The 16,060-nt window shown below is 41.9% G+C and overlaps 1 protein-coding gene across 3 annotated transcripts in view; it reads left to right on the top strand.

The window, feature by feature from the left end:
• PPP2R2B (protein phosphatase 2 regulatory subunit Bbeta) overlaps positions 1-16,060 on the top strand; it is a 261,499-nt gene that overhangs the window by 231,555 nt on the left and 13,884 nt on the right. For all 3 annotated transcript variants that reach the window (XM_074960535.1, XM_074960536.1, XM_074960538.1), the window contains one exon: positions 4,677-4,841. In XM_074960535.1, the coding sequence (XP_074816636.1) occupies positions 4,677-4,841 (165 nt within the window). The remainder of the gene's footprint in view (positions 1-4,676; positions 4,842-16,060) is intronic.

Here is a 16,060-nt window from a genome sequence, read left to right as displayed (position 1 = left end):
TGAGCTCTGGAAAATGAATAGAATTTTCCTTGAATATCCTTCCTCCTTCTTGGGCCTTTAGGGCAGGCAGGTGGGTTCTTTCATGGCTTCACAAGCCATTGAGCACATCTCCATTGGACCTAGTAAGTGATACTCATGGCCACCTCTCCAAGCCCAAAGCACATCATGTACAAGGCCTCCTTGAGAGGCACTGGCCAAAGCAAAAGACTCCTCAGAAACTTAGGTCTCCCACACTGAGGATAGCCTGCTTAGCTGTGGTCATCCACTCTGAGGAAGAAATGGAGATAAAGCCGTTGCCGTTGGAACAAGACTTCTATTACCATCTGGGAAAATTATGCAGAGGTTTCAAGAGAGACGAGAATAATGCATCAAAACATTGCATAAAAATTCCCACTATGCAGAGGAACTAGTGTGGTGGGAATAATCTTACAGGTTATGGTAAGAGTCATGTGGTGAGATGAGACAAACCAGCAGCACTTTAGGATTGGGTGAATAAAGATGTTTTTGGGGTTTTACTTCTAAGGAAAGAAAAAGATGATAATTTAGTAAATTGTAAGGTTGATTGGTAAATTATTATTTTCCCCTGTGTAAAAACCTCAATAAAAATGTCAGGTTTTCACTGGAAAACAAAAATTTCCAGATTTCAGTTTTTCTACCTCCCTCTCCCCCCAAATTTAGATGAAAACAGATTTTTTGCTACAATTTCCGTTTAATCAAACAGCCATTATTGTGAGAAAAGAATGTCAATGGGTGACTAGTAGATTATGGAGTGCTATTGATGTCTCCTTTTTACCTCAGTTCAAAATCATGCGTTACTGACATGGAATCTGCTCAGTCTTGGAACTGGCTTTTTAACTGCTTTTCTTTTTATCTTGTATATAGGGGTTAGCTTTTTACTTGTCTAAAGTTAGCCCCCTAGAGCAGTGGTTCTCAACCTTCCTGGGATCAGGACCCATTTGTAAACTTTGTTGGCCTGTTACAACCTAGAGACACCCCCAGACGCAATGCCTCTCCTGCAGGAGACCGTCATGTACACCAGGTTGGAACGCCCCGAGGAAGAAGCTCAACCCAACCAGACCCTCCACCCCAAACCCTGTGATGCATTCTGGCAACCCAATATTGGGTTTTCCATTTGATCTGGAGCAATCTGAGATCTTTGGGTGTGCTAGGCCCCTTATTCCATTACACTACTCTGCAAAGTTTAATTTGCCAGCGGATTTCCAGAGCCAAACTCTTCTCTCAGTTACTAACACAACCCCATTGACTTCAATTGGGCCCTCCGCATTTTAAATTGGTTTTTAGCATTGCTGGCCTCTTAATAACAATTGTTTTTGGAGCTGCTCCAACAACTGCCAGTCTCAAAACTCAGTTGGTGTATATTCTTAAAAAAACAGAGAAATTGTTTAGTTAGTTTAAAAAAGCAGACTTAGTGATGCACCATATATTGTTCCACGAAGTATAGTGCCGTTTAATAAGGCCTAAAAATCCCTGGAGATAACAGCATGCACAGGATTAACATGCTAGCTTTTCACCACTAGAGACCTAAGCTCAAATCCTACTTAAATCATAAGTGAAAATGAGGTTTGGGGTTTGTGGTTTTTTTTTTTGGGGGGGGGGGGTGTCTCATTCCAGTTCTGATTTTGTGCACATCACAAAGCCATTGTGCAATTTGACATGGTTCGAAGGCACTGCTTAGCAGGGACCAGGGCTGTAATAGCAAGGGTTGTTGGAGATCAGAACTGAAGGATGTTGGCAAAGCTGCAAAAGGGTTCAGAAATATGATACCATGTATTTCTAGATCAGTTTTCATCTTGGACTATCGTGGTGCTTCACAAACGTTAAGAAATCTAACCTCACTGCAGTCGGTGAGGACACTAAGTATTACAATCCCCTTGTGCAATCCAGGGTATAGGGCACTGGCTGGTGTTATAGTTCCAGTTCTGTCACTGAACTGCAGCATGACCATATGCAAGTCAGTTTGCCGGTCTCTGCCTCAGCTGCCCCATCTGTACAGTGAAAATACTAATATTTGCCTTCATATAAAGCACTTTGTACATGAAAAGTAGTTGACAAAGAGCAAAATATTCTGATTTCACAGGGGAGGAGACTGAGACAGAGAGAGAAGGTGACATCCCTATTCTACTGAAACGCAAATAATAGTAACATAGGAAATCTACAGCTGAGCTGAGATCCCTCTTGGTTCCTAGTTTGTACTTTAACCTCAAGACCATCCTTTATTCCAAAAGTGTCTAATAGCAGAACATTTACAGATTAGTACTGAAGTGCATTGGCAGAGCTGAGGATGGATGGCAGAGTACCTGACTGATATATACCTGGTTATAGCCAGTGCTATTGGCCCTTCCTGTCTCGGAGCACTACATTCACCCATTTTTTTCCCCAAAGGGAAAAATGTCCTCTCTTTAAACCCTCCCACCCACCATGCTGCACTGAGGAAAGGACTTTTCTTGCAGTCAGGTTTTGAAGCTATCCCCACAGGCCTGTGCAGTTCACATCTGATTTTTTCCCCCCCTCTCTGGAAATTGCTGTTAACAGCAGGACCTTAATTTGCTTTCCATGGGGTGATGAAAGTAATGGTGCAATCCCCCTCTTCCCTCCCCCTCTACCCCCCCCCCCCGCACCCCGCACAGTCAGTAAATTGTCCCATGCTGGGTATTTTGATTGGACTGTGAAATCTAAAGCCGCTTGCCACCAGTGACCACTAAGTCAGTGTCAGGCCCGGATTGATAGAGACAATCATCAAAGGCTCATCTGTACCACTAGGAGGCTCTTTGTGATTGACGTGGTTCCTTTCTGACTCCCTCCATCTGGTGTGTCTGACTACAGATATTTCAAGCTCAACTTGAATGTCAGGATGATTTAATTTTAGTCCAGGATTTTACTGAGTCTAAACTTGCAGAACCTTCTTAAAATGAAAAATCTTCCTGTAAGAGCAATCGTTTTCTGTTCATCATCTTTTGTTTTTCTTGCATTGTTACATCACATGGGGTTATTTTTTTTCCCAGCAACTGTAATAAGAGCTGTTTATTCTGCCCCATGACAAATTTGCCAGAGTCGAGTCTTGCAGTTTTTTTGAACAAAGAGGGCACTACAGTGTGTGTTACAAGCAGCTACAGTCTCTAGATAAATAGATAAAGTAACAAAAGACAGATTTCTCTTTAGTTCATTAGTTTCTTTCAGTCTGCGTGTTCACATTGACCTCATTCAAATGGTGAGACGTGAAAAGCAATGTCCGTCAAAGACAGATTCACACTAAAGATAGCAAATATAGGCTGAGCTTTTTAAAGGAGTATAAGGGAGTGAGATGCCTAACTCGCATTGAATGCAAAAGGATTTGGGCATCTAACTCCTTAAGGCTGTTTTGAAAATTCAGCCTTAGTTCTTCATCTGTTTTATTTCCAGTAGCAGCATGTATCTCTTGTGAGCAGTGCTTTTGGGAAGCAGTATCTCACTGCATTCTGAATATGTGTAAGAGGAGTGGGAATGTATGGACTGGTATTCTTGATCCCTTATTATGTAATTTATACTCAACATCAAGGGTACATAGTGCTAAAATGTTCTGGGCAAATATTGTCCTGGCCCTAAACAGCTTAAATTCTAAGGCCATGAGCAGGTACAATATGTGGTACAATACAGCACAGAACAAACACATGCTAAAAGAAAATATTTGCCAAGTGGTAAAGAAATAAGGAAGTTATTGTAGTGATCAAAGCAGCCAAGATACTACTTGCCTGGCTGAATCTGCTTAGAGAGAGGGAGTATATTTTATTGGTTAGATCAATACTGCGGACTAGTGGCTCTCAGCCTTTCCAGATTACTGTACCCCTTTCAGGACTCTGATTTTTCTTGAGTTCCCCCCAAGTTTCACCTCGTTTAAAAACTACTTGCTTACAAAATTAGACATAAAAATACAAAAGTGTCACAGCACACTATTACTGAAAAATTGCTTTTCTCATTTTTACCATATAATTATAAAATAAATCAATTGGAATTCAAATATTGTACTTACAATTCAGTGTATAGTATATAGAGCAGTATAAACAAGTCATTGTCTGTATGGAATTTTTTCTTGTTACTGACTTCACTAGTGCTTTTTATGTAGCCTGTTGTAAAAAGGCAAATATCTAGATGAGTTGATGTACTCCCTGGAAAACCTCTGTGAACACCCAGGGGTACGCGTACCCCTGGTTGAGAACCACTGCTGTAGACAGATTACTGTAGACCTGTCATTCACTGTGAGGCCTTATGCAAGTCACTTCACTTCTCTGAACCTCAGTTTTCCCATCTGTAAAATGGATAATGATGCCATTGCGATCCTCAGATGATGAAGTGTATATTAGCATAGCGCCCAAGAGCTGCTTATTTACATATAATCTAACATGGAACCACAGCCATTCAGAAATATAGAGAAAGAGAACAGAAAATCCCTTCTAGAGCTAGCATACAAGGCTTTGCTGAGAGTTCCTGGTGCAGAACTTTATCACTCAGGATTAAAACAGCAGAGATTTGAACCCTGTCTTCATACTCGCTGTCAAAAACAAAGTGCCCCAGTTAAACGATGCATAATAAAGAAAGCCAGAATTATTAATAACCACCGGGGCTGCATGTTGACAGCACTGGCTCCTGCTGTTTGTTTTTCCTTGACTTGCCTGTTTCAGATATCGTAGATATAAAGCCAGCCAACATGGAGGAGCTAACGGAGGTGATCACTGCGGCAGAATTCCATCCACACCACTGCAACACCTTTGTGTACAGTAGCAGCAAAGGGACAATAAGGCTATGTGACATGCGGGCATCTGCCCTTTGTGACCGACACTCCAAATGTGAGTACTTCCAGCACTTCACCAGAATTGTGGCATAGGGGTGTTTTGTGATGGAAGGGGAGAGAGAGTAAATAAAGGAAGGAGAACTCTGATTGTAGGATCTCATTTCTACCAGACCTAGGGCTCAGTGGCACCAGGTCACTAAATGCTAGCTAAAAAAGCCCCCAAAAACCCAATTAAAGAAATAAAAAATGCGGTTAAATGCGAATGGGATGGTTTTGCTTAAAATTAGGCTCAAAATTCAGTCTGACGTCCAACCTTCACACTCCCCAAAGTTCTGGAGTGTTTGCATCTGAGGGGTCTGATTCAGCTTGCTATAAAACTAGGTGCCATTTGAAAATTCAGATTCCAGTCTGCGTGTTCACACACAGGCTTCAGGTCACATCACTTTCCACTGTGGTATTTCCCAAAACTGCTTTTCATAGGATAAAGTCAAGAGTGATCATTTCATTGGGTCTTTCTGGCCTTCGTAGAGATGTGGTGAGGTCATTTACTCGTCCCTTCCCTTCCCCCATGTCTTGGTTTTTGCTGTGGTTGATATGAAATGAATGTCTAAACCAGAGGGAACAAAATCCACATCTTTCTCCAGGCCTGCACTATCTTGCTCCAGCATCATACATATCTTTAGCAGCTCTGCAAGCAAGAAGGCCCCCTCGCTGGAACCCAGTGCTGCAGACTTTGGGAGTAGTGAGGGAACAGGTGGTAGGATGTAAAAAATTATTTGTGCTGCTTTGACAGTACAGCATCAGATTTATTGCATTGAGACCCCCTAGGGTGCAATGTTTATCAATCCCACATATCTGGGAACATAGAAATTGCTATACTGGTTCAGATGAGAGCTGGACAAAAAAATTTTTGACCAAATCTTTTTCCAGCACAAAATGCAGATGTGGCAACAGTGAAACATTTTGTTAATTCATATCAGTTTCACTGAATTTTTCTTTTTGGGAAAAGTACCAAAAAAATCAAAATGTTTCCTTTTTTTTTTTTCAATTTGAAATTACTTTTTGTTTCTAAAATATTTTGTTTCTAAAAATTCAGTGGCATTTAAAAATGGTCAGAATCCAAACAAAACATTTTGATTTTATCAAAACAAAATGTTCGTCCAACCCCAAATGAATTTTTTTAGACTTTTTGAAATTGCCAATTAACCAAAAATCTGTTACTCATCCTCCTCTAGTTCAGATCTCTTGTCCAATGAGGCCAGTGTGCTGTCACAGAAGAAGGTGCAAAACAACAACAAGAAAAACAAACCCTGGAGTGGACAATTTGGAATAAGCAGATCACATGGGAAATTTGTTCCTAACCCCCCACAAGTTAATGGTTGGTTATGCCCTGGAACGTGAGAGTTTATACAAACAAACAAAAGGAAGTATTTCTTCACACAACACACAGTCAACCTGTTGAACTCTTTGCCAGAGGATGTTTTGAAGGCCAAGACTATAACAGGGTTCAAAAAAGAACTAGATACATTCATGGAGGATAGGTGCATCAATGACTATTAGCCAGGATGGGCAGGGATGGTGTCCCTAGCCTCTGTTTGCTGGGAATGAGTGACAGGGAATGGATCACTTGATGATTTCTTGTTCCATTCATTCCTCTGAAGCACCTGGCACTGGCCACTGTCAGAAGACTGGATACTGGTCTAGATGGACCTTTGGTCTGACCCAGTATGGCATTCTTATGTTCTTATATCGCATCTTTTTCTCTAATCTCAGATTTCAGGTGCCACATTTCACCTCAGCAGAGCTCGTGGAATTATTAATTGCTAATAATGTATCCAGCTAATTGATGCTGGTTCTCTGTTCATTGTTTATTTACAAATAAGTTGTGACTGTGATGTGCAAGAGGTCCGACTAGGTGGTCATGATGGTCCCTTCTGGCCTTAAAGTCTATGAAATGGTTAGGAGTTTGTTCGTAATTCAGTATTGTTCAATGAATAGTTCGTGTGAGTGAATCATTTTTTTACAAATGAATCGGTACACACATTGTTATTGTTATTTGTCTTGTGGTAGTGTCTTAGGAGACAGGGCCCTACTGTACAAACGTATAACAAATACAGTCCCTGCCTAAAGGAGTTTACAAGCTACATTTAAGAGAAGAGTTAGCACAATAAATTCAGGGCTGGTTATTCATGCTTTATGATTGGTCACCTGACTCCCATGATGTTTTTCTTCCTGGATTAGATGCCATACATTTTATTCTCTGCAAACATTTATAATCTATCGATATTGCTATTGTGCAAACAATAGGAGCTTTTCAAAATGGCCAGGGGAGTATTTCTCGTGGAAGGACACTCAAAATATATATCTGGCTAGTATTCACTTCCCACCAATAATTCCACAATTAAAAACTTGATGACTGGGATGTTTGTGGCTATGGAAATAAGGGGTCATGAACGCTAGCGAAGCAGATGAGTGTGTTTTATCCACAAGAATTTTTGAAAATACATTTTTGCAGTGTTCACACCGCTCCAAACATATATTATAGACCCATATGATATACTATAGACCCATAACGCCGATACATTGTGGCATCTCTTTTATTAATGAGTTTAGAGATATTTCAAAGGATGAGCATCTTCTCCTAGCATCCCCAAAAGGACTAGACTGGAAGTTGTAAGTGCATGTATCTTCTTTCAGTAGATTTAATATGCAAGGATATTTGTGCCTTCTATTGCTCAAGTCATATCTGCCAATATCCTACCCAGTTGCTGGTGATTAGAATTCATCACCTTTTAGAGCACCGTGGATTTACATATTTTTGAATTCACAGATCCCAAAGGCTATTCTAACACCTGTGGATGCAACACTTTTAAAGGGTTATTTGAATCTAAAAACAAGTGTGTTGTGGTTTATTGTTGTTGGAAGACAATGTAAAGCAGGTTAATATTGTACTGTAATTCTTAGTGACCTGAGAAGCTCACGTGTCCTTTCATAGACTAATAAGCAACAATAAAACTGTTATTGGAGACAGGCCATAAGTTGGAATTCAAACCTCTTTGAAAATCTAGATCTGAATCAGCTGACTCTGTAGTTTTGGTTCTGAGGGGGCCTGTTTTCCAGTTCCATATCTTACAAGCATCTCAGGAGATTTCTAGCATCCAAGATGTGAGAATATTGCAAGAACAAATCGCACAGACGTGGTGCCATTGAGTCCTAACCCTAATAAACTAGATCCAGACAGTACTTTCTCCACATATTTCAGGATCTAACCTCACTGAGGTGATGAGAAATGAAGTACAAACTAATGCTTTTGATCTTCATAGAGCATGATTATAGCTGCATATCTACAACATATTGTTAGGTTATAAAAAAGTAGATTGGGAGGAAAACTGTATATTTCTATATGGAGGGCTTAAGTTTTTGAACAGCAGTTTCCCTAAATTCCACTGTTTCTTTGCACTGTCTCACTATCCTGTGGCATCAGCTCCCACCTGAGATTCCTAATACAATTAAGAAGCAAACAAAATTCAGTTTCTTGACTTTTCAGCAGTAGACTTTTCAGCATTTGGTATCTCCCTTTGTTCAGTTGCTGAAATGTCCTTTTAGTCCTCAGCGCATATACAAGCCAACTGCGAAAACCAGTTCAATTTGACCTCTCCCTTGACATTTCATATTGATTTTCCTCTCTCCTTCAGAAGCATTGGCCTTCAGTCAATTGCAGCTCAGCAGATGTGAGAGTCGGAATTGAGACAGTTCATCAAAGTTCAAAATGAAAAAGCAACATTGGCTTTTGGAGATGAATTCTCTAAAGGAGATATTTAATAACTGCCCGTGTGTAATCAAAATGCAGACCATATCAGTGTACATCCAGTCATATCTATTAACCTTTTTATAAGTATTTGGGTGCAACACACTGCCTAGGGTCAGCTTTAACATATGTGTTTCTATTTTTACAGCATATTTGCTCTTTGTAGTCAAAGCTCTGTTAAGCCACTACCTCTTTCCATGCAAGGTAGCTTGTAGTTGCCTTTGTGCATGGAGAGAATACTACCTTACATTTATATAAAGCCTACTATCCGGATATTTCAGTATTAATTAAGACTCACAATACCACTGTGAGATAGGTAAGTATGTGGATAAACTAAAGCATAGAGAGGTCAAGTAACTTGCCCAAGGTTACCCAGGAAGTTAGTAGAAATAGAATTCAAGATCCTTGTTGTCCTGATCTAAGACAAGAAGTGTAATTTGTGCTTCTGGTTACATTTTCTTCCCAGTTGAAAGAAAGCACCTGCCCTACATTAATCAATAATTCATCTTAAGATTTCACAGACCTGCACCAGGAGGATCTTTTGTTTGAGTTTTATAAGCATCCAAGTTAATAAAGATCTGGTAAAAGCCTTCACCAAAAAAGTCCCTGATCATTTACTACATTTCTCATGGGGTCCAAACTAAAACCAGACCTCCAAACATCTATAAAGAATTGGAATTGGAAGCTGGAAATGATCTTTGCAGCTGACCCCATCTCTGTCCACTAATGTCCCAGTTCCAAACTCTACTGAACTTTGGGAAGTTTGGAAGTGTATCTCTATCCTGTTCTGGACTCTGCATCTCAGTCCATTTAATGCCATAAGGTTCCATCAACTGGCATTACATTTGCAATAGTTCCTACTACCTCTGAGATTTTTGCTTTAACCACACAGAATTGATGGAGGAGATGCCAGTGAGGATTCATTTGTATTAAAAGCAGAGAAATGCTCAGCATTTAAATAGATTTTTTTCCCCCTGTGTTTTGGGAGGAAATATGGATGGAGAGGGAATACCACTCAGTGAAAGAGAAAATAGATTTGTTCTGTAACATGGAATTAGCTGAAGCGCTCCCAAGAAATCCTCTCTGTGAGCTCAGCAGTCCGTATCTGCTTCTGCAGCACATAGAAAACCCCCTTGCCAAGCTTCCATCTAAGAAGCAAAAGTAACTCTGCCCACCCCCAGCTAACTCCATCACTCATTTACCTTTTTTATTAATTATACCTGTTTTCACACTGGAGTAGTGGGTTTTCAGGACTGGGTTTTCAGGAAGACTGAGGCTTATAGTTTCTGAGCTGATACTCCATCAGAATTTGATGCCACTCTGTGGGTCCACCTTTTATACAGAGCTGTACCCTGGCTGAGCAGGTGCAGGGTTGTGGCAAAGATCACAAATAGCAGCTGGAAGGAGTTTCAGTCTCAGTCCTTGGAGGTAATTGAAGTGCTGTTATTGCTGCTTAAAGCCAAAAAATGGCTGCTTAAAGCCATTCCATGAACTTGCCCTTCCTTTCCCTTTCCACAGAGCTGTCTAAGCCCAACCCAGGTAATGTTGAATAGGTAGCAAACACCATTTCTTTTAACCGTGAATGTAAATCTCACTGAAGAAATCCGTATTGCTTGTACTGGGAACAGTTACTGCATACAGTGGAACAGAACTATTTCACTCTGAGCAGCACATCACTGCGGGTGGCAATGTGATTTGCAATTTGTGATGCATTGCACCTCTAGCCATGTTTGGACAGGTCAAGGGCCACATCTCTGTGCAGGTGGGTAAGAGGACTAGGGTGCACTGACCATTTCTTACTCCTGCACAAGGGTCAGGCAACTTCATAATCTTGCTGGTCTCCTGAGCTCCCTTGTAGAGCCTCTAAAGATGCAAACCACTCCAAAAAGAGTGGGGAGAAGGTAGGCCATAATCTTCCTGCTCCTCCACGGTGGCAAGCAGAGCTGGCCGGGCACCCAGTGGGGAGGGGCTGCACCAGTGCCAGGTTTAAAATGGCTCCAGTGGCTCCATGGAACCAGGCCTGTGCTCAGAAGGGGCCCCGGCCTGCCCCCCTTGCACTGTGCCCCGAAACCCCCCTGGCTCCCCCCGCCCACTACTTGCTCCTCTCAGCCGTACGCTGCCACACACCCCTGAACACCCCTGGGCTGCACACTGCTGCCCCCTGCACCAGTGGTGTCCCTAGGCCACCCCAGAACGCCCCTGGGCTGCCCCCTGCCCCAGTGCCCCCGCAGTGCCACCGGAGCCCCCCCTCCACAGCGCCCAAGATTTAGTCAGGGGTATATAGTACAAGTCATGGACTGATCATGGGCAGTGAATTTTTGTTTACTGCCTGTGACCCGTCCATGACTTCTACTAAAAATACCCATGACTAAATCTTAGCCTTAATTATAATGGGTTCTGTACATTGTAGCAAGAGCATTAAGGGAAGACCTTGCAAGGATGACACCTTGCATGCTATCCTGTGGTTACCTTTAGCCATCCCCTTGGATAACCTTGCTGTTTCTAACCCAGCTGAATATAGACCTGTGTTTAAACATAACTACCAATTAAACCCCACTGTGCTCTTTAGCAAGGGACACTCTCAATACTGTCCTTCGGAAAGCTCAGTGGGTAATAACTATATTATATGATTTGCCCACTCAAGTAGGATTCAGATTGATTGCCTCAAAGTCCTTTCCATTGTCAGATTGCTTAATGCTGCTGGTCATCCTCTCTGCTGTATGACTTTAAATTGTTGACAGATGAGAAAGAGAGAGAAGTGAAGCGGGGGCGGGCAAAAACAGGAGAGACTGAACCAGTTTATCAGACTGTGGATACTTCGAAACTAAGGGTAGTGTGTAGGTCACTGAGTCATTTGAGTGAAGAACTCCTTGCCACATCCAGTACAACTGGTGACTGGAATGCCTACTGCACTGGCAGTGGAAGAGGAGGGAAGTTTATTTCCATAGAGAGAGAAAAAGAGAGTGTGCGCGTGCATGCACATGCTTGTATCCATCCATTTCCACCTCTCCTGAAATGTTCACAGCTGCAAACGGTGGAGAAATCCACCTTGCCGCCCTTCTTAACTTTTCCACTTTTAATGGCCTCAGACTCTGTATCAGGGGTGTCAAACTCAAATGACCACAAGGGCCACATAGATTCATAGATATGGTCAGAAGGGACCATTATGATCATCTAGTCCGACCTCCTGCACAATGCAGGCCACAGAATCTCACCCACCCACTCCTGCGAAAAACCTCTCACCTATTTCTGAGCTATTGAAGTCCTCAAATCGTGGTTTAAAGACTTCAAGGAGCAGAGAATCCTCCAGCAAGTGACCTGTGCCCCATGCTACAGAGGAAGGCGAGAAACCTCCAGGACCTCTTCCAATCTGTCCTGGAGGAAAATGCCTTCTCGACCCCAAATATGGCGATCAGCTAAACCCGGAGCATATGGGCAAGATTCACCAGCCAGATACCCAGGAAAGAATTTTCTGTAGTAACTAGGATCCCATCCCATCACAGGCCATTGTGCCTATTTACCATGAATATTTAAAGATCAGTTAATTGCCAAAATCATGTTATCCCATCATACCATCTCCTCCATAAATTTATCGCGTCTAATCTTAAAGCCAGATAGGTCTTTTGCCCCTACCGCTTCCCTTGGAAGGCTATTCCAAAACTTCACTCCTCTAATGGTTAGAAACCTTTGTCTAATTTCAAGTCTAAACTTCCTAATGACCAGTTTATATCCATTTGTTCTTGTGTCCACATTGGTACTGAGCTTAAATAATCCCTCTCTGGTATTTATCCCTCTGATATATTTATAGAGAGCAATCATATCTCCCCTCAGCCTTCTTTTAGTTAGGCTAAACAAGCTCAGCTCCTTGAGTCTCCTTTAATAAGACAGGTTTTCCATTCCTCGGATCATCCTAGTAGCCCTTCTCTGTACCTGTTCCAGTTTGAATTCATCCTTCTTAAACACTGGAGACCAGAACTGTACACAGTATTCCAGGTGAGGTCTCACCAGTGCCTTGTATAACGGTACTAAAACCTCCTTATCTCTACTGGAAATACCTCCCCTGATGCATCCCAAGACTGCATTAGCTTTTTTCACGGCGATATCACATTGGCGGCTCATAGTCATCCTATGATCAACCAATACTCCAAGGTCCTTCTCCTCCTCCATTATTTCTAATTGATGCTTCCCCAGCTTATAACTAAAATTCTTGTTGTTAATCCCTAAATGCATAACCTTACACTTCTCACTATTAAATTTCATCCTATTACTATTACTCCAGTTTACAAGGACATCCAAATTGGCAATACCTCCCAGCTTTGTATCATCCGCAAACTTGATTAGCACACTCCCACTTTTTGTGCCGAGGTCAGTAATAAAAAGATTAAATAAGATTGGTCCCAAAACTGATCCCTGAGGAACTCCACTGGTAACCTCCCTCCCGTCTGACAGTTCACCTTTCAGTCGGACCTGCTGTAGTCTCCCTGTTAACCAATTCCTTATCCACCTTTCAATTTTCATATTGATCCCCATCTTTTCCAATTTAACTAATTCTTCCCCATGTGGCACGGTGTCAAACACTTTACTGAAATCTAGGTAAATTAGATCGACTGCGTTTCCTTTGTCTAAAAAATCTGTTACTTTCTCAAAGAAGGAGATCAGGTTGATTTGGCACGATCTACCTTTTGTAAAACCATTTTGTATTTTGTCCCATTTACCATTGACCTCAATGTCCTTAACTACTTTCTCCTTCAAAATTTTTTCCAAGACCTTGCATACTACAGATGTCAAACTAACAGGCCTGTAGTTACCCAGATCACTTTTTTTTTTCCCTTTCTTAAACATAGGAACTATGTTAGCAATTCTCCAGTCATACGGTACAACCCCTGAGTTTACAGATTCATTAAAAATTCTTGCTAATGGGCTTGCAATTTCATGTGCCAATTCCTTGGATGAAGATTATCTGGGCCCCCCGATTTAGTCCCATTAAGCCATTCGAGTTTCGCTTCTACCTCAGATATGGTAATATCTACCTCCATATCCTCATTCCCATTTGTCATGCTACCATTATCCCTAAGATCCTCTTTAGCCTTATTAAAGACTGAGGCAAAGTATTTGTTTAGATATTGGGCCATGCCTAGATTATCATTGACCTCCACTCCATCCTCAGTGTTTAGCAATCCCACTTCTTCTTTCTTTGTTTTCGTCTTATTTATATGGCTATAGAACCTTTTACTATTGGTTTTAATTCCCTTTGCAAGGTCCAACTCTACTTGACTTTTAGCCTCTCTCACTTTATCCCTACATGTTCTGACCTCAATAAGGTAGCTTTCCTTGCTGATCCCTCCCATCTTCCACTCCCTGTATGCTTTCTGCTTTTTCTTAATCACCTCTCTGAGATGCTTGCTCATCCAGCTTGGTCTACAACTCCTGCCTATGAATTTTTTTCCCCTTTCTTGGGATGCAGGCTTCCGATAGCTTCTGCAGCTTTGATTTAAAGTAATCCCAGGCCTCCTCTGCCTTTAGATCCATAAATTCTTCAGTCCAATCCACTTCCCTAACTAATTTCCTTAATTTTTGAAAGTCAGCCCTTTTGAAATCAAAAACCCTCGTTGCAGATTTATTTTTGTTAATCCTTCCATTCAGTTTGAACTGAATTAGCTCATGATCACTTGAACCAAGATTGTCCCCTGCAACCATTTCTTCTATGAGGTCCTCGCTACTCACCAAAAACAAATCTAAAATGGCATCCCCCCTAGTCGGTTCAGCAACTACTTGATGAAGGAATCCATCAGCTATCGCATCTAGGAAAATCTGAGCCCTATTATCATTACTAGCACTCGTCCTCCAGTCTGTATCTGGGAAGTTAAAGTCTCCCATGATCACGCGATTTACTTCATTAAAAACATTAAAGAGGGCTCTATCCATATGCAAATTAGATCCCGGAGGTCTATAGCACACCCCAAGCACTATCCCAGGGGAGGCTCTAGTACTTTTCTTCCCCAATGTAATTTTTGCCCAGATGGACTCTGTCTTATCCATTCCATCGCTTCTTATTTCTTTACATTCTACCTCATCATTGATATACAATGCTACTCTACCACCTTTACCTTTATTTCTGTCTTTCCTAAACAGCACATACCCTTCAATACCTGTAGTCCACTCATGACTACTATTCCACCATGTTTCTGTTATCCCTATAAATATCTGGTTTCACTTCCTGCACCAGTAGCTCTAGTTCCTCCATTTTGTTACCTAAGCTCCTCGCATTGTTGTACAAACATCTTAATTTTTGCTGTTTGGCCTCGCTCACATCTGTACCCTATTAGGCACGGTCATTCTGCAGCCAGTGTAACTTATTAGACTGGTATCCACACTTCCCTTCCTCCTTGTATACATTCTCCTCCCCACGGCTGTATCCTTTCTTACTTTGTTTTTTTCCCTCTCAATGCTAAAATCCGACGTGGAGATTACCTGGACATCTCCCCCAAATTCCTAGTTTAAAGCTCTCTTAATCAGTTATGCCAGCCTCCATCCTAGAAGTGTATTTCCTTCCCTACTCAGATGAAGTCCATCCCGAGAGAACTGTTCTCTGTCCATGAATGCCTCCCAGTGGCCATACATCCCAAAGCCCTCCTTATAGCACCACTGCCTAAGCCATCTGTTGATAGTCATAATCTTGTCACACCTTTGTTGCCTTTCTCTAGGAACAGGCAGAATCCCACTAAAGATCACCTGAGCCTCGATTTCCTTAAGCGTCTTCCCCAGCCTACCATAGTCTCCCTTCATACGTTCCAGTGAAAATCTATCAGTATCATTTGTTCCCACATGAAGGATAATTAGGGGATTCTTTCCCGCTCCCTTTTCAACCTCAGGATCCTTTTTCAACCTCAGGTCTACATCCCGTATCTTAGCACGTGGAAGACAGCACACCCTTCTATTCTCTCGATCAGCTCTGGTTACAGGCCTGTCTATTCTTCTCAGTAAAGAGTCCCCGATCACATAGACCTGCCTTTTCTTGGTGCTATTCTCCAGTCTATCCACTGTTCCCTCTGGCTGCAAGTTCTTTCCATTCCTATTCTCCCTTTTAATCCTCTTCAACCCATCCTGTATCCTCCTGGGGCTCATATTTGGTGTAGTCTCCATTGACTCTTCCCCTTTTCTTATAGGACTAGCTGCTCTTCTCTTCTTCCTTGCCCTTCCACCTTCAGTGACTACCTGCTGAGCCCCTTCTTCATTTTCCAACTCTGCAAACCTGTTCTTGAGCTCTATTTCTCCTTCACTAGCCCGTCTTTTCCGCTGCCTGGTTCTTTTAGTCACATGCTTCCACTGACCACTTTCCTCACCCAGTCTCCTCTCAGAATTCCCCATTCCTGCTTCCATCTGCAAGTCTGAGCTTTTCCCTTCAGATACCTCATGTCTTTGCTCTATAAATCTGCTCGAACCCCTTTCTAAACTCAACCAGACTT

The sequence above is a fragment of the Natator depressus genome, chromosome 8 (genome assembly GCF_965152275.1).
Source record: "Natator depressus isolate rNatDep1 chromosome 8, rNatDep2.hap1, whole genome shotgun sequence".
NCBI lineage: Eukaryota > Metazoa > Chordata > Testudines > Cheloniidae > Natator > Natator depressus.
This window is presented reverse-complemented; position numbering and strand designations above follow the sequence as displayed.